Source organism: Platalea leucorodia (assembly GCF_965183815.1).
Source record: "Platalea leucorodia genome assembly, chromosome: 1".
NCBI lineage: Eukaryota > Metazoa > Chordata > Aves > Pelecaniformes > Threskiornithidae > Platalea > Platalea leucorodia.
Window position 1 is genome coordinate 442,869 of NC_138823.1, and position 24,490 is coordinate 467,358.

The 24,490-nt window shown below is 65.1% G+C and overlaps 1 protein-coding gene across 7 annotated transcripts in view; it reads right to left on the reverse strand.

The window, feature by feature from the left end:
* Positions 1 to 584: 584 nt before the first annotated feature.
* PLEC (plectin) overlaps positions 585 to 24,490 on the reverse strand; it is a 67,341-nt gene continuing 43,435 nt past the window's right edge. For all 7 annotated transcript variants that reach the window (XM_082317465.1, XM_082317463.1, XM_082317469.1 and 4 more), the window contains 22 exons: positions 24,329 to 24,483; positions 23,280 to 23,586; positions 22,655 to 22,732; positions 22,051 to 22,212; positions 20,363 to 20,467; positions 19,882 to 19,977; positions 19,670 to 19,795; positions 18,529 to 18,681; positions 18,288 to 18,442; positions 18,038 to 18,164; positions 17,750 to 17,933; positions 17,476 to 17,633; positions 17,006 to 17,184; positions 16,648 to 16,786; positions 16,216 to 16,572; positions 16,020 to 16,103; positions 15,751 to 15,855; positions 15,408 to 15,506; positions 10,468 to 13,848; positions 2,642 to 9,673; positions 1,856 to 1,996; positions 585 to 1,458 (listed from right to left, as the gene is read on the reverse strand). In XM_082317465.1, coding sequence (XP_082173591.1) covers positions 3,338 to 9,673; positions 10,468 to 13,848; positions 15,408 to 15,506; positions 15,751 to 15,855; positions 16,020 to 16,103; positions 16,216 to 16,572; positions 16,648 to 16,786; positions 17,006 to 17,184; positions 17,476 to 17,633; positions 17,750 to 17,933; positions 18,038 to 18,164; positions 18,288 to 18,442; positions 18,529 to 18,681; positions 19,670 to 19,795; positions 19,882 to 19,977; positions 20,363 to 20,467; positions 22,051 to 22,212; positions 22,655 to 22,732; positions 23,280 to 23,586; positions 24,329 to 24,483 — 12,486 coding nt within the window. In that variant the 3' untranslated portion in view covers positions 585 to 1,458; positions 1,856 to 1,996; positions 2,642 to 3,337. The remainder of the gene's footprint in view (positions 1,459 to 1,855; positions 1,997 to 2,641; positions 9,674 to 10,467; positions 13,849 to 15,407; positions 15,507 to 15,750; positions 15,856 to 16,019; positions 16,104 to 16,215; positions 16,573 to 16,647; positions 16,787 to 17,005; positions 17,185 to 17,475; positions 17,634 to 17,749; positions 17,934 to 18,037; positions 18,165 to 18,287; positions 18,443 to 18,528; positions 18,682 to 19,669; positions 19,796 to 19,881; positions 19,978 to 20,362; positions 20,468 to 22,050; positions 22,213 to 22,654; positions 22,733 to 23,279; positions 23,587 to 24,328; positions 24,484 to 24,490) is intronic.

The following is a 24,490-nucleotide window of genomic DNA, read 5'->3' on the forward strand; positions in this document are numbered from 1 at the left end:
CACCAGCACAGGGTACAAGCGCCTTGAGGTACAGTGGGCACTGCCCTGCCCAGAGCCCCACCACCGGAGGGACGGATCTGTCTGCGTGTGAAGGACGCAGCCTCAGAAGCCTCCACACCACCCGCTGTGCTCACACACTGCTGCTCTCCATCCCCAAAACCTGCTGGCACGGGGCTGCAGCCTCCCAGGGCAGGAGAGACCCCAGCCCCGCTGCACCCGCGCTCACCTCCACGCAGAGAAAACCTTGGGGCCGGGAGCGCTGCCGGCCCGGGAGCTGCTCTGGGGACAACCCCGCAGCCCTGCTCTGTGCCTGGCGGCGCTGCGGGGATGCCTAGGCACGGCTGTGCACGAGCCCGGCACGCCGCTGCAGCGCTGGTGCCAGGAGCTGGTCAGACCTCCGGTGCCCTGGCATCTTCCACCATGACCCATGGCAGCACACACCCCGGACAGCATGGCCCACGGCACGAAGGCGCGGGAGGCAACCGGGAGCCCCCAGCCTGGACCCACAGCGGCGAGGCCGGGGCGCGGCCGCCCGCAGGGAGCAGTGAGGGCGAACAGACCACGCGGAGCTGCCAGCTGGTTTCATAGGATCTCTTTTACTGACCTCGCTGGGGAGAGCCATGGGTCCATACTGCATGTTTTACAAACACTTCACGGTATATACAAGTCAGGTTTTAGTGTTTTGCCCCCAAAAAGAGATGCTTTTGGATTATTGATCAGCCCCAGCTGCCCTGATGAGAAGACTGGGAAATCAGGGGAGCGCGGGGCCCCGAGGGAGCAGGAGCCCCGGCTCAGGCTGGGCTATGGTACAGAGTCGCCCACATTAGCATGTCATGCAAAAGCAAAACTGGATAATGAGAATAATAATAACGAATGCTGACGAATAACATGATTCGATTTACACATGGCAAATGAGAGCAGGCGGGAAGGAGGAGAGGTGCTGTGGAGATCCGTGGGTGAGCCGTGGCACCGTGCCGGGAGGCCGTCCCTGGGGAGGAGGGGGTGCACCTCGGGGCACACTGGCACAGGGCGAGGGGAGGGCCAGGCGACCGCGCAGGTGCCTCCTGGGGGCCAGGGCCCCCGTGGGGGGCCGAGCACAGGGGCTACAGCCCCGACAGCCCGAGCCAGTGCAGCCCCACCACCGCCGCGTCACTTATTGCTTCAGCCCCTGCCTGGGGCCCCGGTGGAGTGTGGCAGGGGACGGGGGCTGCGTGCTGCCAGGGGGCAGGGGCAGCGGGTGGGCCGGGGCACTCCGCTGCCAGCTGGGGGGCTCCGGTGCTGCGCGGCAGCCCCTGCACGCGGGCAGCACGGTCCCTGGTCTCTGCCCAGGGACTCTGGCAAGTGTAAAGGGAGAGGGAGCATGTCCCAGTGTCCTCAAGTGCCGTCCCACTTGCCCCAGGACGGGGGTACGGGCTCCGTGGCAGCGGTGAGGGGAGTTGGGATGGACATCCAGCAACACTAAAACAAAGCGAACAGAAAAGATGGGATGAGACAGGGAGACCGGTCCATGAGATGAAGCCATCGAGCCCAGCTGGCAGTGCTGCGTGCCCGCCCCGCGACAGCCTGCTTGCCCCCGCGCTACCTCGGCAAGTGACACCTCCCAACCGGGGCTGGCCCTCCCGCGGCCCAAGCAGCAGGGCACAGCACCAGTCCGGCACAACCACAGCTGGAAAGCCTTCACCATGGGTGACTGTACCCCAAACTGTACTTGGAGAAAAACGATGCCCGCCAGGCATCTCGGTGTCACCGCCTGGAGAACGCAGCACCCAGCTAAAGCCCCAGCACCCGCCCAGCGAGCCACGGGACAGCGGGGAACCCCGGCTCCAAAGAGAGAGACTGGAAAGGTTGGCGTTACCTGCGCCGGCGAGCACGGCCGAGGAGCTGCCGCGTCCCAGGCTCCCCTCGAGCCCATCCATGACTTGCTGACATCGGAGACCCAGCTAAGGAACTCGCCCAGTGGCAAGGGGACTTCTTTGGTGGGACTGGAAAAAGACGTCTGCCAGAGAGAGAGTGCGTTATTGCGGGTGAAGGGAAGGAGAGGAAAACCAAGAGGAAAGGAATTACCACGAGGAAGAAAAGAGGAGTCCGGTTTTAGAGAGATCCGCCTTTTTTCTAACAAGAGAGCACGCCGGGCTGCTGCAGCGTCCCACGGCCCACCCTGCGCACGGAGGGTCCTGTGGCCTCCGCGCCCCTCGGGAGGGTCTGGAGAACCCCCATGGCGAGGTGGGGGGAGCGTGGCCGGGCAGCGGCTGGGGTCTGGGCGCAGGAACTGCGCGCGGAGCCGGGCTGGCTTTGGCAGCGCAGGCTCTGCTGAGCTCGGGCGCGGGCTCTGGCGGACGCCTGTCAATTCATTAAGCCACGTCAATGTTAAGAAATCAACCTTGTGCAGAGCACTTCCCAGATACACGGAGAGACAGACAGACAGACAGAGAGGCAGCAGCAGGCGCGGCCGCCGGCTAGCGGCAACACGAGCCACGCGGGCGGGGAGAGCCAAGCGTGGCAGGTGCGTCCCAGCGGGCGGGCGGGCTGGCGGAGGTGGCGGCGGACACGCAGCGAAGCCCCTCGGCGGGCGAAGCGGCAGAGCGGAGGCAGGTCCCTCCGCACGGCGCGGAAGCACCGGGCAGCGCCAGCGCGCACTTACGGTCGGGGCACCGGCTCCGCGGTGCAGTGGCGGGGATGTGCCAGGAGGCCAAGCCAGGGAGCTGGGGCAGCTTGGGAGCCAGGGTGCAGAGCCCCCTCCTTGCCACGCCGCGCAGAGGGCAGCTGGAAGGGGTCCAGGCAACAGCTCTGGGGCTGGTGCGGTGTGGCGGTGCGGCTCAGGGGTCCAGGCTCTGGCTGTCCGGCGCCGAGCGGCAGGGAGCCCACGATGTCCTCCTCCGTCCTGCCTGCCGGCACACCAGCTGCGGTGCGCCGCAGGGACAGGGTGGTCTCCTCCTTCGGGGTGCGGGGGATGAAGCCGGCAGGGTTAATTACAAAAGAGTCGCTAAGTGGTTAGATCAAAAAGACGGAACTGTTTTCCTGGTTTCCAGCTCTGCCTCGTGGCGTCCGAGCGGCTGGGTGGGATCGGCTCTGCAGAGGGCAGGAAGGGCAGCAGGCTGCCGGGGCGGCAGATCTGGGAGGGTAGTGTGTTTTCTCTCTCATCTCTTAATATACAAATACTGTCAGAACAATCGTATATATTAATATATTAGTCTAGTCTTTTTGGTTAAACTTTAGGCACTGCTTTGGAAGAAGAATGGAGTTTAAAAATTAAAAAAAATACTAGTGATTAGCCAGCAGCATTGCCACATGCGGAGCAGGCGAGGTGGTGGGTTCCTCGGGAAGGGGCCGGCAGGTTTCAGGCCACGCGGAGCGGGGGCCCGTACAGCCCGGGGTGCTCCCCACTCGCCTCCTGCCCGCAGCTCCTGCTCAGGAGGGACAAGGCGAGGGTGAGGGCGGCCGCCTCCACGGCGCTCTGGGGACCCCCAGCGTATCTGCGCCCAAAGCTTGAGGAGGAGTAGGAGGAGGAAGAGAAGGTCATGGAGAAGCCGGAGCCGGTGGCATCGAAGCTGCCTCGCCTGGAGCCCGACCGGGACCCGGTCCGGGAGCCCGACCGCGAGCCGGAGGTGGAGCCAGCACTGCTGACATTGTAGGGGCTGTAGTAGCCCTTGCTGGACTGGGAGGAGGCCTCCAGCAGCCGCAGGCCAGTCCCGTCCTCAATCATGCTTCGGTCCATCGCGTCCTTGTAGGAGATCTTGAGCTTGGTTTTGGGGCAGGTGAGATACTTGGAGTAGGTGTTTACGTCCCGCAGCTTCTGGGCCGTGCGTGTGTCGATGGTGCCCTTCTGCAGCGCCTCGTCCAAGGAGACACGGCCCTCAACGTCAGGCTCGATCAGGCCCCCCGTCAGGTACTGCACCTCCAGGAAGCGCTGCCCGGCCTCGTAGTACAGCCAGCCCTTCTTCAGGGCCTGGGCCGCTGACATCTTCGTCTTGGTCCGCGGGTCCTCGAAGCCATAGAAGGCCTTCTGCGCCAGGTTGATGCGGTCTACCATGATCTTGTCGACCAGGCCCTTGTTCACCGCGTCGGCGACAGAGCACTTATCCCCAGTGTTGGGGTCGATGATGCCCCCAGTGCAGGCCTGGGCTTCCAGCAGCCTCTGCCCCGTGATGTTATCCACGAGGTTGCGGCGCATCGCCTCTGTGATGGACACCTTCTCCAGAGTGTCTGTGTCCAGGATGCCTGCCACTGGCCCAGTCTCCTCAGTCGGGTCGCTCCACATGGATATCTGCGTTCGCGTGGGCGCCGGGCTGACAGTGTAGGAGGAGGATGATCCCACAGAGGACGACCGTGACCGGAAGCCGCTCATGTTGCCAGAGAGCATGTCTGCAAACTCGGTGATGGAGAGGGTGCCTGAGCGGTACTGGTCCAGGGCCGACTGGTCAATCAGGCCCTTGCTGATGGCATCGTCGATGTCGTACTGGCGCCCTGAGCGTCTGTCAATGATCATTGACTTCACCACGCCATCAGAGGAGGAGGTGGTGATCTCCTCCCACTCACACTCCTGCTCCGACAGCTCCAGGTAGGTCTGGTGGTCAATGAGGCCCTTGCGATAGGCTTCGTACACGGACATCTCCTTGCCCGTCTCCGGGTCGACAATCACCACCCTGCGCTTGCGGACAGAGGACTTGGAAGAAGTCTTTCTCTCCCGCTTCTTCTCCTTCAGGGGCAGGAGGCAGAGGCCAGTCTCTGGGTCAGTGATGCACCGCTCCATGAGCTGCAGGTAGGTGAGGTTCTCCTCTGTGTTCGGGTCGAAGAAGCCCTTGGTATCATCGCTGGGATCCAGCAGGATCTCATTCATCTCCTCATCAAAGAGGCCCCTCTTGTAGGCAATCTCCACAGGGAGGCGGTGGCTCTCCTCGGGATCAATTATGCCTCCCGTTGCAATCTGGGCCTCGAGCAAGCGGATCCCATGGTCCTTCAGGATCAGACCCTTCTTCATGGCCTGGAAGAGGGAGATGAGCTTTCCAGAGTAGGGATCCCGGTAGCCGGTGACTGCCCTCTCAGCAGAGAGCAGCTTGTCCTTGAACTCAGGGCCCACAATGCCCATCCGCACAGCTTCCTCCACTGTCAGCTTGAGGCCCTTGATGGGGTCAATTACATACCCCGTGGCTGCCTGCGCCTCCAGGAGCTCAAACGCGGTGCCTGGCCTGATGATACCCTTCTTCATGGCCTGGTACACGGACAGCCGCTCCTTCGTGGAGTCCACAAAGACGCCAGCGATGCAGCTGGTGCCCTCCAGGAACTTCTTCAGGTTCTTAGAGACCTCCTCAATGGAGGTGAGGCCTTCCTGGAGGCGCTGGGCAGTGGCTTCGTCCATCACCTGTGAACGGACCAGCTCCTCCACAGTGATCTGCTTCCGCAGCCCCCGGAAGGTGAGCTTCCTCGTGTCACAGAGTGGGAGCAGGAGGAGACCGCTGTTCTCGTCCTTCCGGCACCGCTTCAGGAGCTGTGTGTAGCTGAGCTTCTCCTCTGTGGATGGGTCCACATAGCTTCGCACCTCGCTGGGCTCGGACAGCATGTCGTACGTGTCCTTGTTGATGAAGCCCCGCTGGCAGGCCACGTCCAGGGGCAGATGGAAGCCCAGGTGCGGATCAATGATGCCACCAGTGGCTATCTGGGCGTCCAGGAGCTTGAGGGCCTCTTCGCTGGGAATGAGATCTTTTTTCATGGCCTGGAAGATGGAAATCTTCTGTTCGCTGTACGGGTCTCTGTAACCGGTCACAGCCCTCTCTGCGGACAGGAGCCGGTCATGGATTTCAGGCCCCACCACACCTTTCCTGACCGCTTCGTCAACGGTCAGCATCTCATTCTTTGTGGGGTCGATCATGAAACCGGTGGCAGCCTGGGCCTCCAGGAGGGAGCGGGCCACTTCGGAGTTGATCAGCCCCTTCTTCAGTGCCTGGTAGATACTCAGCTTCTGCTTGGAAGACGGGATGTAGATGCCAGCCACACAGCCTGACCCATAGAGGTACTTCCAGATAGTCTCCACGTCCAGGAGCTCCCGGAAGGTTTTGGAGCCCTGCTTCAGCAGGTTGTAGATGTCTAGTGAGATGATCTTGGCCTCATAGAGGTCCTCGGCCGTGATGCGGCGCCGGACGTAGTCATAGGATGTGAGATTCTGCTGCCGGATGATTTCAGTCTTCTCAATGATCTCAATGATGATGATGATCAAGCGCTCCTTGGACACACGGCCGGACTGGAACTCCTCCATGAGCTGCTTCCGCTGCTCCTCAGGCAGCAGGTCTGAGTGCATGATCTCCCACAGCGACATGGAGGAGCCCGCCCTGGTGCCCACAGGGATGTCCACCTGTGTCTCCTCAAACACCTTCCGCGTCTCTGCCTCTGTGTACACCTGGGTGGTCTCTACCACTGTAGGCTTCTCAGGCTCCCGCAGAGGCAGCAAATACAGGCCCGTCTCAGGATCCTCGATGCACTTCTCCTTCAGCTGCAGGTAGGTGAGGTTCTTGTGGGTGTTGGGGTCAAAGAAGCCCTTGGTGTCATCAGTGGGGTCGGAGAGGGTTCGGTTCATTTCCTCATCGAAGTAGCCCCGCTTGTAGGCCACCTCCACAGGGAGGCGGTGGCTGTGCACGGGGTCAATGATGCCGCCGGTGGCGATCTGGGCCTCGAGCAGGCGGATGCCGTGCTCCTTCACGATGAGTCCTTTCTTCATGGCCTGGAAGAGGGAGATGGTGTTGCCCGAGTAGGGGTCCTTGTAACCAGTGACAGCCTTCTCAGCAGACAGCAGCTTCTCGTGCAGTTCAGGCCCGACGACACCAGCCTTCACGGCCTCATTGACATACAGTTTCCGGTTCTTCACAGGGTCGATCAAGAACCCGGTCGCTGCCTGGGCCTCCAGGAGGACCACAGCGGTGCTGGGCCTCAGCAGGTTCCTCTTCATGGCCTCATAGATGTTCAGCTTCTCCTTGGTCGCCTCCACGTAGACACCAGCAATGCAGTCACTGCCATGCAGGAATCTCCTCACCGCATCTGTCTCAGAGAGGTCCTTCACTGATTTCTTGCCTTCCTTCAGCTGCTCATACTGGGCTTTGCTGATGATGCGGGACTCCACCAGCTCGCTGGCAGGTACAGGTGCCCGGAGACCGCTGAACGTCAGCTTCTCCTGCTTTTTGGTCTCTGCCTCCTCGATGATGGTGATCACAATCTTGATGATCTTCTCAATGGTCACCTTGCCAGTCTTGTACTGTCGGAGGAGCTCCCGCCTGTGCTCCTCTGTGAAGTACTCGGAGTGGATTAGCTCCCAGATGGTCATTGTCTGGCCCTTCATGCTGCCCACTGGGACCTCTATGGTTGCCTTGTCAAAGCGCTCCTTCGCCTGGCTGTCTGTGTAGACCTCCTCCTGCTGTGACTGGATGGCTTTGTCTGACAGGGGCAGCAGGCAGAAGCCAGTCTGCTTGTCGCGGTGGCAGTTCTTCTGCAACTGGGCATAGGTGAGGTGCTCTTGGGTATTGGGACAATAGAAAGCCTTGGTGTCATCTCGGAGGTCAGACAGAGCCTCATTTATCTCCGGGTTGAAGTAGCCCCGCTTGTAGGCGACCTCGAGCGGGAGCCGGTGGCTGTTCACAGGATCAATGATGCCTCCAGTGGCGAGCTGGACATCCAGCAGACGCATCCCGGTATCGCTGGGGATGAGGCCCTTCTTGAGCGCTTGGAACAGGGAAACCGTCTGGCCCGTATAGGGATCCTTGTAGCCAGTCACGGCCTTCTCTGCGGACAGCAGCTTCTCATGAAACTCCGGCCCCACCACCTCTGCCTTCACTGCCTCATCAACAGAGAACAGCTTGTTCTGCACAGGGTCAATGATGTAGCCGGTGGCAGCCTGCACTTCCAGCAGGGACAGGGCAATCTCTGGCTTCAGCAGGTTTCTCTTCAGGGCGTCGTAGAAGGTGAGCTTCTGGCCAGTCGACTCCACTAGGACACCGGCAATGACATCCGTGCCCTTCAGGTACTGCCGCACAGACTCCATCTCCGCCACGTCCTTCACAGACTTCTTGCCCTGGTGCAGCTGGTTGTAGAGGTCCTTGTTGATGATTTTGCTATCCAGCAGCTCAGCGGCAGGCACAGGGGCCCGGAGGCCCTCGAAGCACATCTGGCTCTTTTTCTCGCTTTCCTCCACAACCGTGATGATGATCTTAATGATCTTCTCCACCGTGATCTTGCCAGTCCTGTACTGCTGGATCAGGTCCCGCCTTTGGTCCTCAGTAAAGTATTCAGAGTTGATGATCTCCCAGATGGTCACCGTCTTCCCTTGGAACTTGCCGAACGGTGCTGTCACCGTGGCCTTTTTAAAGACGTCCTTAGCTTCTTTGTCAGTGTAGACCAGCTCTCTTGCTTTGGTCGCCTGGTCAGTGAGCGGCAGGAGGCACAGCCCTGTGTCCGGGTCAGTCACGCACCGCTCCATGAGCTGCAGGTAGGTGAGGTTCTCCTGTGTGTTGGGGTCGAAGAAGCCCTTGGTGTCGTCGGTGGGGTCGGAGAGGACCTGGTTCATCTCCTCATCGAAGTAGCCCCTCTTGTAGGCAGCTTCTACAGGCAGGCGGTGGCTGTTGACGGGATCGATGATGCCGCCGGTGGCGATCTGGGCCTCGAGCAGGCGGATGCCGTGCTCCTTGACAATGAGCTCCTTCTTCATGGCCTGGAAAAGGGAGATCTGGTCGCCGGTGTAAGGATCCTTGTAGCCGGTTACTGCCCGTTCAGCAGCCAGCATCTTATTGTGCAGTTCTGGCCCAATCACTCCCTCTCTCACTGCCTCGTTCACTGAGAGCCTCGCATTTCGCACAGGGTCAATTATGAAGCCAGAGGCAGCCTGCGCTTCCAGGAGGACCAGCGCGGTGCCTGGGCTGAGCAGCTTCTTCTTCATGGCTTCATAGATGCTCATCTTTTGATTGGTGGGTTTGATTAACAAACCAGCGATGCTGCTCTTGCCCTGCAGGTACTTCCTGATGTCTTCCCTCTGTGAGAGCTCGCCAACACTCACGACGCCCTTCGCCAACTTGTCTAAGCTCTCCTTGCTCAAAATGCCAGCGTCAGCCAGCTTCTCTGCAGATACCTTCTGACGGATACCGTCAAATGCAAACTCTGGCTCCCCGTTCTGTGCCAAGCCATCCACCACCTCTCTGCCATTGGGCACAGCTTTGGTATCTGACAGCTGCATCGTCATAACCATGGTCTCCTCGGGCAGGTCGTCCGTCTGGATCATGATCTCTCGTGTCTGGGCCAGGGCAGCCTTGTACTCTTCCTGCATTTGCTCGAGCCTCTCCCTGAGCTTCTTGTTCTCCTCTTCCAGGAGTTTCTCCTGCTGCTGCCGCTGTCTTTCCAGCTGCTGCAGCTCCTCCTGCTTGTGCCGGACATTTTCCTCTGCTTCTTGCTGATGCTTCTTGGCTTCATCCAGCATGGCTTTCAGCTGCTGCTTCTCCTGCTCCATCTCCTTCTGCTGCCGCTCCTGCTCTGCCTTCAGGTTCTGGGCTTTGTTCACCTCATCTTTAAAGAGCTTCTCCAGCTTTGTTTTCTCTTCCTCGATGAACTTTTCCTTCTGCAGCAGGGCGTCCTTCTCCGTCAGGAAGGTCTGCTGGAGGAGCTGTGTCTCCTGGCGGAGCTGTGCCTGCTGGGCCACCTGCATCTGGGGTGGGAGAGAGGACAGCACAGTCAGATGGCACCATCTGCCTAGCAGGGCAGCATCGGTGGGGCAGCAGAGGCGGGCAGGGGTGAGAGGACAGGCAGCGGGGGTGGTACCAGGCTGGTAGGGGTGCAGAGTCACCCCATCACTCTGCTACGCTGGTTAGGAGTTAAGGGAGCAGAGCTGGGGTTAGGGGGCCACAGCAAACAACACGTGGGTGGAACAAGCAGGGAAAAGACACAAGCTCTTCTGCGGGGGTCAGGGACTCCCCACCTGGTACCGAGGCTGGGAGCTGGGGACAGCTCTTGTCTATGGAGAAGAATAAGGCAGGATGCACCACGGGGCTGAAAAGCCGGCGCAGGTGATGAGGATCACCCCTCCATAGCAGGAGCTGCTGGCAGCAGGAGAGGGCAGGGGGTGAGAGGTCCTGCTCCAACATCTCCCTGCTGGGTTTGCCTCGCTGCACCTGATGCTGGCTCTGCACACTCTTGACCTGCCCCACAAGCAGATGCTCACCGTGACCCCTGGTAGGGGGGACCCTGGGGCAGGAAGCTCAGTGACGCCTCTGCCTACCGGATGGTGCCAGCAGCCAGCTCTGTGCCTACGCCCGCCGCGCCAGGGCTGGAGGCTGCACGCCTGTGCTGCAGCGACGGTCCTCAGGGACCAGCCAACGCAGCTCCCAGAGCCTGGCCAGCCACCCACGTGCCTGCTGTCCCGGGACACAGCACGGGGCGGCTGGGGAGAGGGAAGGACTCCCTGCGTACCACCACCGCTAAGGGGGACCCGTAGCCCAGTACCTCCTCCGCCTTCTGCTGCAGCAACGCCGCCTCCTGCTTCAGCTTCTCCTTCTCCTGCTCCAGGTCAGCGATGGCCCTCCGCAGCTTCTCTGCATCCTGGTCACTCTGGTGCCGCTGGATCTCCAGAGTGTGCACCAGCGTCATCTTCTCCTGCGTGGCCAGCTCAGTCTCGTGCAGCCTTTCGCTGATCTCCTCTGCCTGCTTCTTGAACCGCTTGGCTTCCTCCTCGGCCTTGGCCTGGGCCATGCTCATCTCCGCCACATGCAGTTTGAGGCGCTCGGCCTCGGCCGTGATCTCCAGCTGCCGCCGGCGCTCAGCCTCCAGGGTTTTCTGGAAACCCTCGGTCTCCTCGGCCAGGCGCTGCTGCATCTGCTCCTTGTCCTCCTGCAGCCGCTTGGCGTGCTCCTGCGCCAGGTCCTTCTGCTTCTGCAGCATCTCCGCCTCGGCCTTCAGCCGCGTGGCCTCCTGCACTGCCTGCATCTTCTCCTTGAGCATCTTCTCTGCCAGTGCCCGCTGCTGTGCCAGGTCATCCTCAGCCAGCTTCCGCATGCGGGCGGCCTCCTGGGCCTCCACACTGAGCCGGGCGACCTCCTCCGCCACCTGCTTCATCTTCTCAGCCTCCTCCGCCAGAAACTTCTGCGTGTTGTCCTTGTCCTTGAGGATCAGTGCCTTGTTCTCCTCCTCAATCCGGCTCTTCAGCTTCGCCAGCTCCTCCATCTGCACCCGGACCTTGAAGAGCTCCTCCTCCACCTGGGCCTTCTGCCGGACGGCATCGGTCACCTCCTCCTTCAGCCGCTGCAGCTCCTCATCCAGAATGCCCTTCTGGTGGTCTGTCTCGTCCAGCTGCAGCTTCACCTTGGTCAGCTCCTGCTCCACCTGCGCCTTCTGCCGCAGTGTCTGCTCGGCAAACTTCTTGTGCTTCTCCATCTCAGCATCTGCCAGCTGCTTCTGCCGCAGGGCTGCCTGCTCCGCCTGCGCCCGCTTTGCCGCCTCCAGCTCGGCCTCCTTCCGCAGCTTCTCCGCATCCGCCTGCGCCTGTGCCTTGGCCTGCGCCTCCTCCTCCGCCTGCTGCTTCAGCCGCTCGGCCTCCTCCACCCGCTGCCGGGAGAGGCTGGCGTCCTGCTCAGCCTTGCTGCGAGCGAACTCTGCCTCCTCTGCTGCCCGCCTGGCCCGCTCAGCCTCCTCCCGCAGCCGGTCCAGGAGGCTCTGCTCCTGCTGCCGTGTCTGCAGCAGCTCCTGCTCCTTCTGCTGCACAGCGGCCAGGTGGGCCTTCTCCTCCGCTGCAATCCGCTTCTGTGCCGCCTCCCGTGCCAGCTGGATCTGCCGCTCCGACTCCTTCTCCGCCAGCTCCTTCTGCCGTCTGGCCTCCTCCACCATGGCCTTCAGCCGCTCCACCTCCTCTAGAGCCAGCCGCCGCTGCCGCCCAGCCTCCTCCTCGGCCGCCAGGATGGCCTGCACCTTCTCCTCAGCCTCCCGCCGGCGGCCCTCCTCCTCCAGCGCCAGTGCCCGCTGCCGCTCGGCCTCCCGCTCGGCCTGCTCCCGGCTGCGCTGCACCTCCTCTGCCTCCCCGCGGATGCGGCTCAACTCCCGCTCCAGGTCAGTCTTGCCCGCTGAGGCCTTCTCGAAGCTGGCCTTCAGGGCACGGATCTCCTCCTCCACCTGGCGCCGCTGCCGCAGCGTGTCCTCCACCAGGCTCTTCTGCCGCTCCAGCTCACTCTCCGAGGAGCGCTTCAGCATGGCGATCTTCTCCTCGATGTCCTGCTTGTGCTGGGCGGCCTGCTCCTCCAGCAGCTTGCGCTGGTAGGCCTCGTCCTCCGCCAGCCGCCGCAGCCGCTCGTTCTCCGCCTCCTTCTCCTTCAGGGCGATCTCTGCCTCTGCCTTCAGCCGCGAGGCCTCGTTGATGGCCGCCAGCTTCTCCTTCAGGATGCGCTCAGCCTCGGCCCGCTGCCGGCTGGCCTCGTCCTCCGCCAGCTGCCGCTGCCTCTTGGCCTCCTCGGAGAGGGCCCGCAGCCGGGCAGCCTCCTCGGCCAGCTCCCGCAGCTTGCTGGCCTCGGCCTCCAGCCGCTGCTTGGACTTCTCGCTGGTGGAGCGCGACTCCTCCTCTGTCTTGGCCTTGCTCTCTAGCAGGATCTCCATCTCGGCCCGCAGCTTGGCCAGCTCCTCCTCCACCTCTTTCCTCTTCTGGATGGCCTCGCTCACCTCCTTCTTCAGCCGGAAGAGCTCCTCCTCCAGGAGCAGGCGCTGCTGTTCCCCGTTGTCCATCTCCGCCTTCAGCCGGATCAGCTCCTGCTCCGCCGCCAGCTTCTGCTGGGCCGTGCCCTCCGCCAGCTCCCGCTGCTTCTCCAGCTCCTCCTCCGCCAGCTCCTTCTGCCGCAGGGCCGACTCCTCCGCCTTGGCACGCTTGCGGGCCTCCCGCTCCGCGTCCTCCTTCTGCTTCTCTGCCTCCTCCTGTGCCAACGCCTTCTTGTGGGCCACCTCCTCTGCCTGCAGCCGCAGCCGCAGCGCCTCGTTGGCCTTCTGCCGCCAGTGCTCCAGCTCCTTCTCGGCCTCCTCCCGTGACCGCTCAGCCTCCAGCTGCTGCTTCTTCAGCCGCTCAGCCTCCTCCTGCAGGTGGGTCACCGTGATGTGCTCCTGCTGCAGCGACAGCTCCAGCTGTGCCGTCTTCTCGGCAAAGGACAGCCGCTTGCTCTGCAGCTCGGCCTCAGCACTCCGCTGGGCCACCTCCTGGGCCACCTGGATCTGCCGCTCCTTCTCAGCCTCTGCCTGCCGCATCCGCCGCTCGGCCTCCTCCGCCTGCAGCCGCAGCTTCTCCAGGTCCGCCACCGCCTTCTGCTTCTCCCGTGCCGCGTCCCTCTCGGCCTGCACCTTGCGCTTCAGCTCCTCCTCTGCCTCCCGCTTCTTCTGGCTCTCCTCCTTCACCTGCCAGCGCAGGCGCTCAGCCTCCTCCTGAGCCTGCTTCTTCTGCCGCTCGGCTTCCTCGGCACGTGCCCGCAGATCCTGCAGCTCCATCTCGGCACCTGCCCGCTGCTTCTCGGTGCTCTCCAGCTGGAGGCGGATGAGGCGGATCTCCTCCTCCACCTTCTTGCGGTTGTACTCGGCCTCCTCAATCAGCTTGACCTTGGACTTGATCTGGTGGTCTGAGTTCTGCCGCAGCTGCATCAGCTCCTGCTGGATGTTCTGCTTCTGCTGCTCGGCATCCACGGCCACCACCTCCCGCCGGGTGACCTCCTCCTGCATGCGGAGCTGCAGCTCCCGCGCCTCCGCCTCCGCCTGCGCCTTGGCTTTGGCGTGGGCCTCGGCCAGCTGCCGCTGCTTCTCCAGCTGGGCCTCCACCTCCGCCAGCCGCTTCCTCTCCTCCTCCTTCAGCTTCTCGGCGGCTTTCTGGAGGGGAAAGAGGGTGCAGAGAAAATAGAGAGGGGAGAGAGAGAGAAATCACAAGGGATGCGACCGAGCCACGGCGTCAACGCCAGCCACAACAACGCACCACCGAGAGACGGGACAGTCCGGGGCGGAGGGGTGGAGGATGCGCATGGAATGGCTTCGGGTCCCTGGGCCTCCCCACAAGCTGGAGGCGGTGATGCCAGCTTCCAGAAGACGTATGGCAGACAGGGGACACACGACTACCGTGTCTCACTTAGCACAGTGCGGGCAGACGGGCGATAGGATCGAGACAGCAGTGCAAGAAGCGGGATGACCCATGTACCACAGAGAAGGGATGGAGCGCGAGCAAAGCCCAAAGTGATGGAGACGGATGCGAGCAGCTTGCACACCACCACCGTGCCCACTGCCCTCCGGGGAGAGCCCTGCACCGGCCCCCTGCAGAGGGGAGCCTCCTCCCGTGCTTGCCGGGGCTCCCTGCGCGAGAGGGGCTGGCGCGGAAAGCCATCACCTTGGGGAAATCAGAGACCCAGCCGGAGCACGAGGGTGAGCAGGACAGAGGGGAGCGGGTGGCGAGGGAGGTGCCAGCGGAGCTTTCCCTGCCGGGAAAGCCTCGACGACGTGGAAAGCAATCCAAGCTCCGGCCCGTGCTGCCCCAGCTGCTCCAAATCCCCCCGCACTGGCCTGCTCCAGGCAACCCCGCCAGCTGGCCGTCTGCCGAAGGGCCGACACGGCTCATGCGTGGCTCAGGGCTGTGCCACAGAGTACTCGTGCCGCATGCACCGCGAGCAAGGCAGGCGCACGCTCCGTGCAGGGCCCGGGCACAGGCAGCGCACATGCGGGTGAGCCGGACCCCCGCGCCATGGGGCTGAGTCCCCTCGCACCACCCCGACAAGTGCAGCGACAGCCCGGGAGCAGAGGCAGAGGAGGGCGAGGAGCACGGGAGCGAGTGGCTCTCCGGAGGGCAGGGGTGCAGTGGGCAGGAGGAGCGCACAGGCTGCTGGCGGCCATGGGGTGAGGCGGAGGGGTGCCGTGGGGAGGGGGACATGCGCAGAGTGAGTACCTGGTGCAGGGATGCCAGAGTCATCCTGGTTTTTTACCCTTCATTAGATCCCCACCAACACAAACATCCCCCAAGACAAAGCACTGGCAAAGCTGCTCGACTTCCAAGGGCAGAAACCAAGAGTTAGAAAGGTTACCAAGACAGAACACCCGAGGGCTCCAGTCCCGCGGCGCCCGAGCACAGCGTTCATGCGGAAGGCAGATGCTGACTGCACTACGTGTATCTGGGAAGTGCCTCCTACCACCAGTCACGCCAGAGCCCGGCGGCGCCCAGAGCCAGCTCTGCGTGCCTCTCCGGCCGGCTCTCAGCTCGGAGACCCGCTGCACCCAGAGCCAGCAGCTTCGGTCCCAGGAGCCCAGATCAGAGTGGAGTTAGAGGCCGTGGGCCAGCGTTAGTGATGGGGGGCTGGCAGTCATCATGAACCATGTTCCCCGTTGTTATGCCGGAAAGACAATGCCGGAGTCATGCCACCCCACGTGCCCGCACGCCGCTCCCCTACCTCCTCCTCCTCCAGCCGTCGCAGCGTCTCCGTGATGAACTTGATGTACTGGCTCGTGAGTGTGGTCAGCTCGCTGTACCGCGTCCGCAAGTCCACGTACTGCGGCAGACAGCGGGGGTCAGCAGGAGGGGAGCACGCCCGTGGCACCCCCCGGCCCAGCTGCCCGGCACCCCGGCAGCGGTGAGGACGGACGGAGGCGAGCCTGCACGCCAGCCCCGCCGTGCCCACCCTTTCAGCAAGGGGCTGCAGCCCTCTGCTCCTGGGGAAGGAGCTGCCCGGGCTCAGCCGCGTGCCGGGACCTGTCAGGCGCCCCCGGCCTGCACGCGGCGGGGCTCCCCCTCACCTCCTGGATGATGCTGTCGGATGCAGACTGCACTTTGGGCTTCTTGGCTGGAGAGGCCATCGGCTCCACCTGTGCCTTGAAGCTCACCAGCTGCAGCTCATAATCCTGCCGGGGAGAGGGGTCCTCAGCACGCTGGCCAGTGTCCCCAGCGAGCCCCCTGGGCCCTTCGGGGCTGCCTGGCACTGGGCTGCCCCTCCCCAGCCCCACGCCTGCCCCAGCACCACCAGGGAGGCCAGCCCGGAGCAGGCAGGCACGGCCAGCGGGCGCACCTTGATGGCGTCGATGTACTGCTTGGCGTAGCGCTGGCACTCCTCCACCTTCTCCTTGTTGCGGTCGCACTCCTCCAGGAGTTTCTGGGGAAACAAGCAGGGTTGAGCTTAGGTGTCCTGTGGCTGCCCCGCCACGGCCAGGGATGGCTGAGAGCACCGGCCAGGCTGGCCCCATTCGCCCCACCGCGGACGCTACCTTCTCCTGCAGCAACTGCTCCCGCACGGTCTTGCTGTCGGTGATGGGCACCGCCTGGATTTTCTCCTGCCGCTGCTTTGCATCCTGGATCCATTGGAGCAGCCCATCGCAGCTTTCGCGGTAGTACCGCAGCTGGCGGCCCAGCTGGTCCAGCTCACGCTGGCGCAGGTCCGTCTGGGTCAAGACGGCCTGCCAGCGCTCTAGCAGCTGCTGGACTCTCTCCCGGTAGCGGTCCAGGTCCACATCGCGCTCGCTGTGGCCCCTGACCATCCGCTCGTTGACGTCCTTGGCCTTGCTCAGGTCAGTCTCCAGCGTGCTGAAGAAGGGCTGGTGCCCCTCCGCCTGCGCGCGCAGCCGCTGCGGCAGACAGAGCAGTGGTCAGCGCCGGTCCCCCCCGGCTCCCCCTCAGCATGGTGCTGCCCCAGCCATTACCTTCAGCTCGGCCTTGCTGGCCTCCAGCTCCTTGAGGTCAGCCGGCACGGTCTGCACATCCTTCAGCTGGTCCTCGTACTTCTTGACCAGCTCCTCTGCCCCCTGAGTGCTGCGGATCACCAGGTTGATGGTCTTCAGCCTGTGGAGAGAGGAGACGGGCTCAGCTGGTGCCAGAGCCCAGGCGGGCAGCAGCATCAGTCGGCACACAGCCGACGGGAAGGGAAGGACTCGCCGGCACAGGCAGCTTCCTCCAGACCTCATCAGCCCACCCCTGGCCAGACCAGGCTCATCCCCGCCGACGCAACGGTTTTCCCCAGCCCGGGATGACCAAGGAGCCACGCAGGGGCTGGGCACTCACTTCTCCAGGTAGATGCTGGAGAGGCTGTACACCTGGTCCATCTTCTGCAGGGTGATCTCCAGCTCTGAGCGCAAGATGGGGGCTGAGCTGGCCTGCTCTGGCTGGGCCAGCACCTTCTCTGTCTTCTCGCTGACCTTGTCCAGGTTCTTCTTGATGCCCTCCAGCTCCAGGTGGATTTGCTGCGGGGAGAGGAGGGTCCCTCACTCTCTGCCTGGTGCCAGGCTGCAGTTTGGGGCCAAACCCTGCCCGTGGCTGATCCCCATATAACACCGTGCCAAACACCGTGTCCTGCCAGCCAGGACCCAGCCTGCAGGGCCCTGGCCACCCCCGACCCAGGAGGAGAAGGAGCAGAGAAGGGGAAGGGGTCTGCAGCCCGCCAGTGTGGGTGGACAGACACCAGCCCCGTCCTGGGTGCCGAGGTCCCCATCCATGTGCGTTGCACACCTGCAGACGCGCGTGTGCACGCATACCTGCTGCTCGGTGATGCGCTGGGCGCACTCCTTGACCGGGTCCTTGTCAAGGGGCAGGCGGATCTTGTGGATGGTGCGGGTCTCGCAGCCCTCCAGCTGCAGACGGATGTCTTTCAGCTGCGAGATGTAGCTCTTGCACAGGGACTCGTCCTGTTCTCCTGTGGGGACACCGGGGACGGGTTAGCGCCTTCTCGCTCCGTTCGCCCTGTCTGCATCCCCAGGGACGGAGGGGACGCCCCAGGGAGCACGGGGTGACAAGGAGGAGAGGCCTCACCTTTCTCCTGGCTGCGCAGCAGCAGCTCGTACTTCTGGGTGCAGGCGTTGTACTCGCGCTCCACGTGCAGCCGGTCATCGGGCTGGAAGCTCTGCGAGTCCTGGCTGTCCCGCAGGAACTCCTGGTAGTGGGTCTCCAGGCTGCGCAGGACCTGCCGGCACTCCTCCACCTGCATTGTGCGGAACTGGGGGGCCAAAGGGTGCCGTCAGCCCCTGCCGCCAGAGTGGGACCCCCGGGGACCCCGCCGGGCTGGGCGCTGCCCTGTGCCGGCACCAGGGGGGGACTCACCGTCAGGTGGGACCAGGACTGGATCTGCTGGATGTCGCGGATCAGGTACTGCCAGGACAGGAGGCTCCTCATGTCCAGGTGCAGCTGGTGCCAGAGCACGAGGAGGTGCTGGTGGGCGGCCTCCAGCCTGGGGAGAGATGGCGTGAGCAAGCCGGGGGGCGAGGGAGGAGCGGCAGGGACCCCACGGCAGGGGGGGGAGCCGAGGACAGTGCCGCAGAGGTGGCCCAGGACGGGGGCGGCCAGCGCTCACCTGTGCACGGCATCCAGCGCCTCCTTGTTGGGGGGCGGCACGAGGAAGCAGACGGAGGGGACGATGGCTTCGTTGCCGGCGGCGCTCAGCACCCTCCACTTGTAGGGCTGGGCGTTGCTGAGCAGGGTGCACTCGTCGTTCTTGTGCACGGTGATCTGCGGGGTCAGGGCGGTGTGAGCACGGGGCAGGGGGTCCCCACGCGTCCCTCCCCGCCCGCCCTGCTCCCCGCTCCCCCTCGCACCTCTATTTGCTTGTAGTCGCAGACGGCCTGGATGGGCAGGCGGCCCTGGAGGGGGGTGCCGGGGCTGCGGGGCTTCAGCTGGACGATGGCCTTGGCGCGGCGGGCCAGCCCCGCCAGCTGCCCCCCGTACTCCGCCAGCTGGTCCTTCTGCTCCTGTGGGCACAGTGGGGTCAGGGGGGCCCGGGGGGCTCCCCCCGCTGGGTGGGGGTCTGGGGAGCGGGCGGGGAGGGGGTGGGAGGGTCCGTGGGAGGCTCGCCCGCTCCCACTGGGGGCTGTGGGGCGTGGAGCGGGGTCACTGCAGAGGGCAATGAGAGGAGGGGCTGCAGTGGGGAGGGGGATTATTGGGGGGGGTCACAGGAGCGGGGTGTGGAGGGGTTCACTCCTGCTGTGGGGTCTGCATGCTGGGGGGGAGGTCGCTGCAGTGGGGGGGGGGGGGTCACCCCGGGGTGCTGCGGCAGGGTGCACGTGCTGGGGGTCACCCCTGAGGCTCTGCAGTGGGGGGCGCTTGCGGGGGATCATCCTCGGGGGGCTGCAGTGGGGCGCACATGTGGGGATGTCACCCCAGCACGCTGCAGCTGGCCTCACATGGGGGGTCACCCACCCCTGGGGCTGCAGTGGGGCTGGGGGTCACGCCTGGGGCTGCAGCGGGGCTCACGTGTTGGGGGAGTCACCCCAAGGGTGCAGCGGGGCTCATGCATTGGGGGGGTCACCCCGGGGGTGCAGCGGGGCTGGGGGTTACCCCTGGGGTGCAGCAGGGCTCATGCGTTGGGGGGGGTTCACCCCTGGGGCTGCAGCAGGGCTGGGGGTCACCCCTGGGGCTGCAGCGGGGCTCATGCGTTGGGGGGGGTCACCCCAGGGGTGTAGCAGGGCTCATGCGTTGGGGGGGGTTCACCCCTGGGGCTGCAGCAGGGCTGGGGGTCACCCCTGGGGTGCAGCAGGGCTCATGCGTTGGGGGGGTTCACCCCTGGGGCTGCAGCAGGGCTAGGGGTCACCGCAGGGGTGCAGCGGGGCTCACGTGTTGGGGGGGTCACCCCTGGAGCTGCAGCGGGGCTCATGCATTGGGGGGGTCATCCCGGGGGTGCAGCAGGGCTCACGCATTGGGGGGGTCACCCCGGGGGCGCAGCGGGCGGGGGTCACTCACCGCGCAGTCCTGCAGCAGGTCCTCCAGGCGCGTGACCGTGATGCTGCGGTCGCACGAGTATTTCTTCTTCATGTTCTCCTGCGTCTTCCTCAGGAATTCCTCAGCCTCCTTCACATCGGCGAAGAACTAGGGGGGCGAGGGGGGTCAGGGGGGCGGGTGCCCGGCAGGCCCTGGCTGCGCCGGCGTGGGGACCCCCTCCCGCCCCACCCTACCTGGAAGTAGGCGCTGTTCTCCTTCAGGTGGGCCTCGATGCAGCAGCACAGCTGGAGCATCCAGCTCCACTGGGTCTGCAGGGCTGCCTGGAAAGCCTGAAAGGGGGAGGCGTCACCCTGCCTGCACTGGCACCGGCACCGGCACCGGCACCAGCCAGCCCCCACCCCACCCAGGCAGCTGCCTGCACTGCCACAGCCCCTCCGTGCACTGCGACTGCCCCACACACTGCGCTCCACACCTGTGACCCCCGGTGCCCACTGCTCCACGCCCCACACCAGTGACCCCAGTGCCCACCGCCTCACGCACTGCGCCCCACACCAGTGACCCCAGTGCCCACTGCCCCACGCCCCACACCAGTGACCCCAGTGCCCACCGCCTCACGCACTGCGCCCCACACCAGTGACCCCAGTGCCCACTGCCCCACGCCCCATGCCCCACGCGAGTGACCCCCGGTGCCCGGGGCCCCCCAGGCCCCCTCACCTCCAGGGTCTGCCTGCCTGGGTGCTCCTCCCGCAGCAGCCGGTCCCCCGTGCTCTGCAGCTCCTTGATCTTGCGCTCCCGCAGCTCCAGCTCCCGCATCAGCCCCTGGCACAGCCCCCGGAGTGAGTGGTGAGCACCCGGCCCCCGGCAGGGCCAGCACACGCGTGTGCGCGTCTGTGCGTGTGTCTGTGTGCCTGCGTGCGCATCTGTGTGCGCCCGGGGCCGAGGCACCTTCCTACCCCTGCCTCGGGCCCTCTGCGGCTGCTGGGGGCCATCGGGGCCAAGCTGGAGGGGGACGCTCAGCGGGGGAGAGTTGGGTCCAGCACCCACCACAGGAGGCTGCTGGGGTGGGGGGCTGGGGGTGCGGGGGGGGCAGGGGTAGGGGCACTGGGGGATTGGGTTGGGAGGGCTGGGGGACGGGGCTGGGGGTGCTGAGGGATGGGATATGGGTGCTGGGGGTGCTCAGGGATGGGATATGGGGGCTGGGGGTGCTCAGGGAGGGGGACAGGGAGCCTGGGGGGCTGAGGGATGGGATATGGGTGCTGGGGGTGCTCAGGGATGGGATATGGGGGCTGGGGGTGCTCAGGGAGGGGGACAGGGAGCCTGGGGGGCTGAGGGATGGGATATGGGTGCTCAGGGAGGGGGACGGGGGGCTGAGGATGCTCAGGGATGGGATATGGGTGCTCAGGGAGGGGGACAGGGGGGCTGGGGGTGCTCAGAGATGAGATATGGGTGCTCAGGGAGGGGGACGGGGGGCTGGGGGGCTGAGGGATGGGATATGGGTGCTCAGGGAGGGGGACAGGGGGGCTGGGGGTGCTCAGGGGTGGGATATAGGTGCTCAGGGAGGGGGACAGGGGGGCTGGGGGTGCTCAGAGATGGGATATGGGTGCTCAGGGAGGGGGACAGGGAGCCTGGGGGGCTGAGGGATGGGATTTGGGTGCTCAGGGAGGGGGACAGGGGGGCTGGGGGTGCTCAGGGGTGGGATATAGGTGCTCAAGGAGGGGGACGGGGAGCTGGGGGTGCTCAGGGATGGGATATGGGTGCTCAGGGAGGGGGACGGGGGGCTGGGGGTGCTCAGAGATGGGATATGGGTGCTCAGGGAGGGGGACAGGGAGCCTGGGGGGCTGAGGGAGGGGGCTGGGGGTGCTCAGAGACTGTGGGGCGGGACGGGGGTGCAGCGGTTTGCGACACCCCAAATTGGGTTTGGGGGATGTGTGCCTGCCAACAGACGTGCAAGCACAGCAGGAGATGCGGCAGCAGCAGGGTTAAGGTGCTCAGCTGCAGAGCACAGATGTGGTTTCAGTCAATCGATAGCGAGAGGGGAAGAGCGACTCCAGCCCCAGATCAGACAGCGAAGAGATAACGAGCAGAGCTGGCACGAGGAGGAGATAAGAGCAGGGCTGGAGCCTCGGCAAGCAGCACAGCACAGCGGGGCCGCGGCAGCACGGCACGGCAGGGCCGGGGTGGCCAAAGGGCATCCTCTGCCACAGAGTGCAGGAGGCACCTCCAAAAACCTGTCACCGGCAGGCCAGAGGGACGGGGACCGTGTGAGGACAGCCACATGCAGGGACAGGGAGGGACAGGGACCATGCAGGACAGCTGTGTGCAGGGACGGGGACCGTGCAAGCACAGCCGTGTGCGGCGATGGGGAGCGGGCAGGACGGCACACCCTGGGGCTCTCTCCGTACCGAGTAGTTCTCCTTCTTGGCCGTCATGTTGGGGTTGCGGTCGCTCCAGTCGAAGTTCACCTCCTCCTCCTCCTTCTCGTTCAGCCACATCAGCTCCTTGGTGGCAGCACTGACGAAGCTGTGGAGGCTCTCCAGGTGCCGCAGCCGGGACTTGGAGGAGTTCTGGGGACGGGGAACAGGGATGGACCATGTCTGCACCCTCCTCCCCACGTGTCTTTGCCCCCCCATCCTCCTCCCCGCACATCTCCCCCTGGTCCCGCACCTCCTGCCCACGCATCTCCCCCGCGTCCTGCACCTCCTGCCCACTCATCTCCGCCATGTCCTGCACCTTCTGCCCACGCATCTCCCCCACGTCCTGCACCTCCTGCCCACGCATCTTCCCCAGGTCCCACACCTTCTCCCCACGCATCTCCCCCACATCCCGCACCTCCTGCCCGCACATCTCCCCCAGGTCCTGCACCTCCTGCCCACGCATCTCCCCACTACATCCTCCTCCCCGCACATCTCCCCCAGGTCCTGCATCCTCCTCCCATGCAGGTCTCCCTCATGTCATGTCCTGCCCCCCCCCGTCCCCGTTGCCCCCCGCCCCAGCCCGCAGCCTCACCAGCAGCTTGGCGTACTGCAGGTCCAGCTTGCCCAGGCACTCCCGGTAGGCGTTGCGGGGGCCAGGGGAGAGCTGTGCCTGGGGGAGACATGCCGTGAGCGTGGGGACCTCCTGACGCAGCCCCTGGGGACAGCAGCACCCCGGCCTCCCCAGAGCACCCCAGCCTCCCAAAGGTGGGGTCCAGGGAGAGACCCTAACGCCGGGGAGTGCCGGGGCAGGGCTGCGGGGCAGGGCCGCGGGGCAGGGCGAGCGCCATGCATGGAGGGGGCAGCGCCAGCCCCAGCAGCCCCTCTGCGCCGGGGGCAGCGCCCGCTCCCATTGTGGATCCCCTCACCCAGCGTGCAGGGGGGCTTAAGGTGGGGCAGCGCCTGGGAAGGGCAGCGGGGGGGGGGGCCAGCCCTCGGGGCACCGTGGCCCCTGGTCATCAGGGCATCCCAGGGCACAGAGGGGTTCCAGAGCGGGCAGCTGGCGGGGGCAGAGCTGGGGCCGGGGGGGCCAAGGGGAGCCGGGATGGGCTGCTCTCCCCAGAGCCCCCCACCAGCCTGAGCACAGCCCCGATGCCTCAGGGACCCCCGGGAGCAGGGGCGAGGGCAGCCCCAGGGGGACCCCGTGGTGGGCGACTCACCTCGTCGGCCCGCGCCCGCTCGATCTTGGTGCGGAACTCCTCAATGGAGTGGTGGAGGCCGCGGTGGCTGCCCAGGTGGGACTCCACGGTGGGCAGGTCCATACCCCACTCGGCCGCCCCCAGCCGCCGCTGGTTCTCCTCCACCCAGGCCAGCAGGTCCTGCAGGTACCGCAGCGTCGCCTCGTCCAGCTCCTGCCGTGGCTGCTGCCCCAGCGGCACCGTCACCACTGCCGCCGGCGCGCCTGACTTGAGCCGCAGGTTGTACTCGGTGCGGATGGCCACGAGGCGCTCATGCAGGCGGTACACCCTGCGGGCAGGTGGCACATCGGCACAGGGGGCAGGCGGGACGTGGAGGGCAAAGGGGACATGGGGGGCAAGGGGGACATGGGGGGCAACAGGGACATTGGGGCGTGGGGGACGTGGAGGGCAAGGGGGACATGGGGGGCACGGGGAACATGGAGAGCACGGGGGACATGGGCAATGGGGACACGGAGAGCATGGAGGACATGGGGGGCAAGGGGGACATGGGGGGGACAGGGGACATGGGGGGCTACGGGGGACATGGGGGGCACGGGGGACATGGAGAGCACAGGGGACATGGGGGGCAAGGGGAACATGGGGGGCACGGGGGACATGGGGGACACAGGGGACATGGAGAGCACGGGGGACATGGGGGGCAAGGGGAACATGGGGGGCACGGGGGACATGGGGGACACAGGGGACATGGAGAGCACGGGGGACATGGGGGGCAAGGGGAACATGGGGGGCACGGGGGACATGGGGGACACAGGGGACATGGAGAGCACGGGGGACATGGGCAATGGGGACACGGAGAGCATGGAGGACATGGGGGGCAAGGGGGACATGGGGGGGACAGGGGACATGGGGGGCTACGGGGACATGGGCAATGGGGACATGGGGGACACGGGGGATGTAGAGGGCAATGGGGACATGGGGGGCACTGGGGACACGGGGGACATGGGGGGCACAGGGGACATGGGGGGTACAGGTCGTTGGCTGCTCATGGGGCGCACCCAGCGCAGCCGTACCTGCGGTACATCTGCTCCCCCTGCGGGTGCCGGCCGTCCTTGAGGGTCTGCACATCGTTGAAGAGCAGCCGGATCATGGCATCTGCCTTGTCCAAGTCCCGCTCGATCTCGGCCGCCTTCTGCGGCGGCTTCCCCGCATTCAGTAGTCGGACGTCCTGGGGA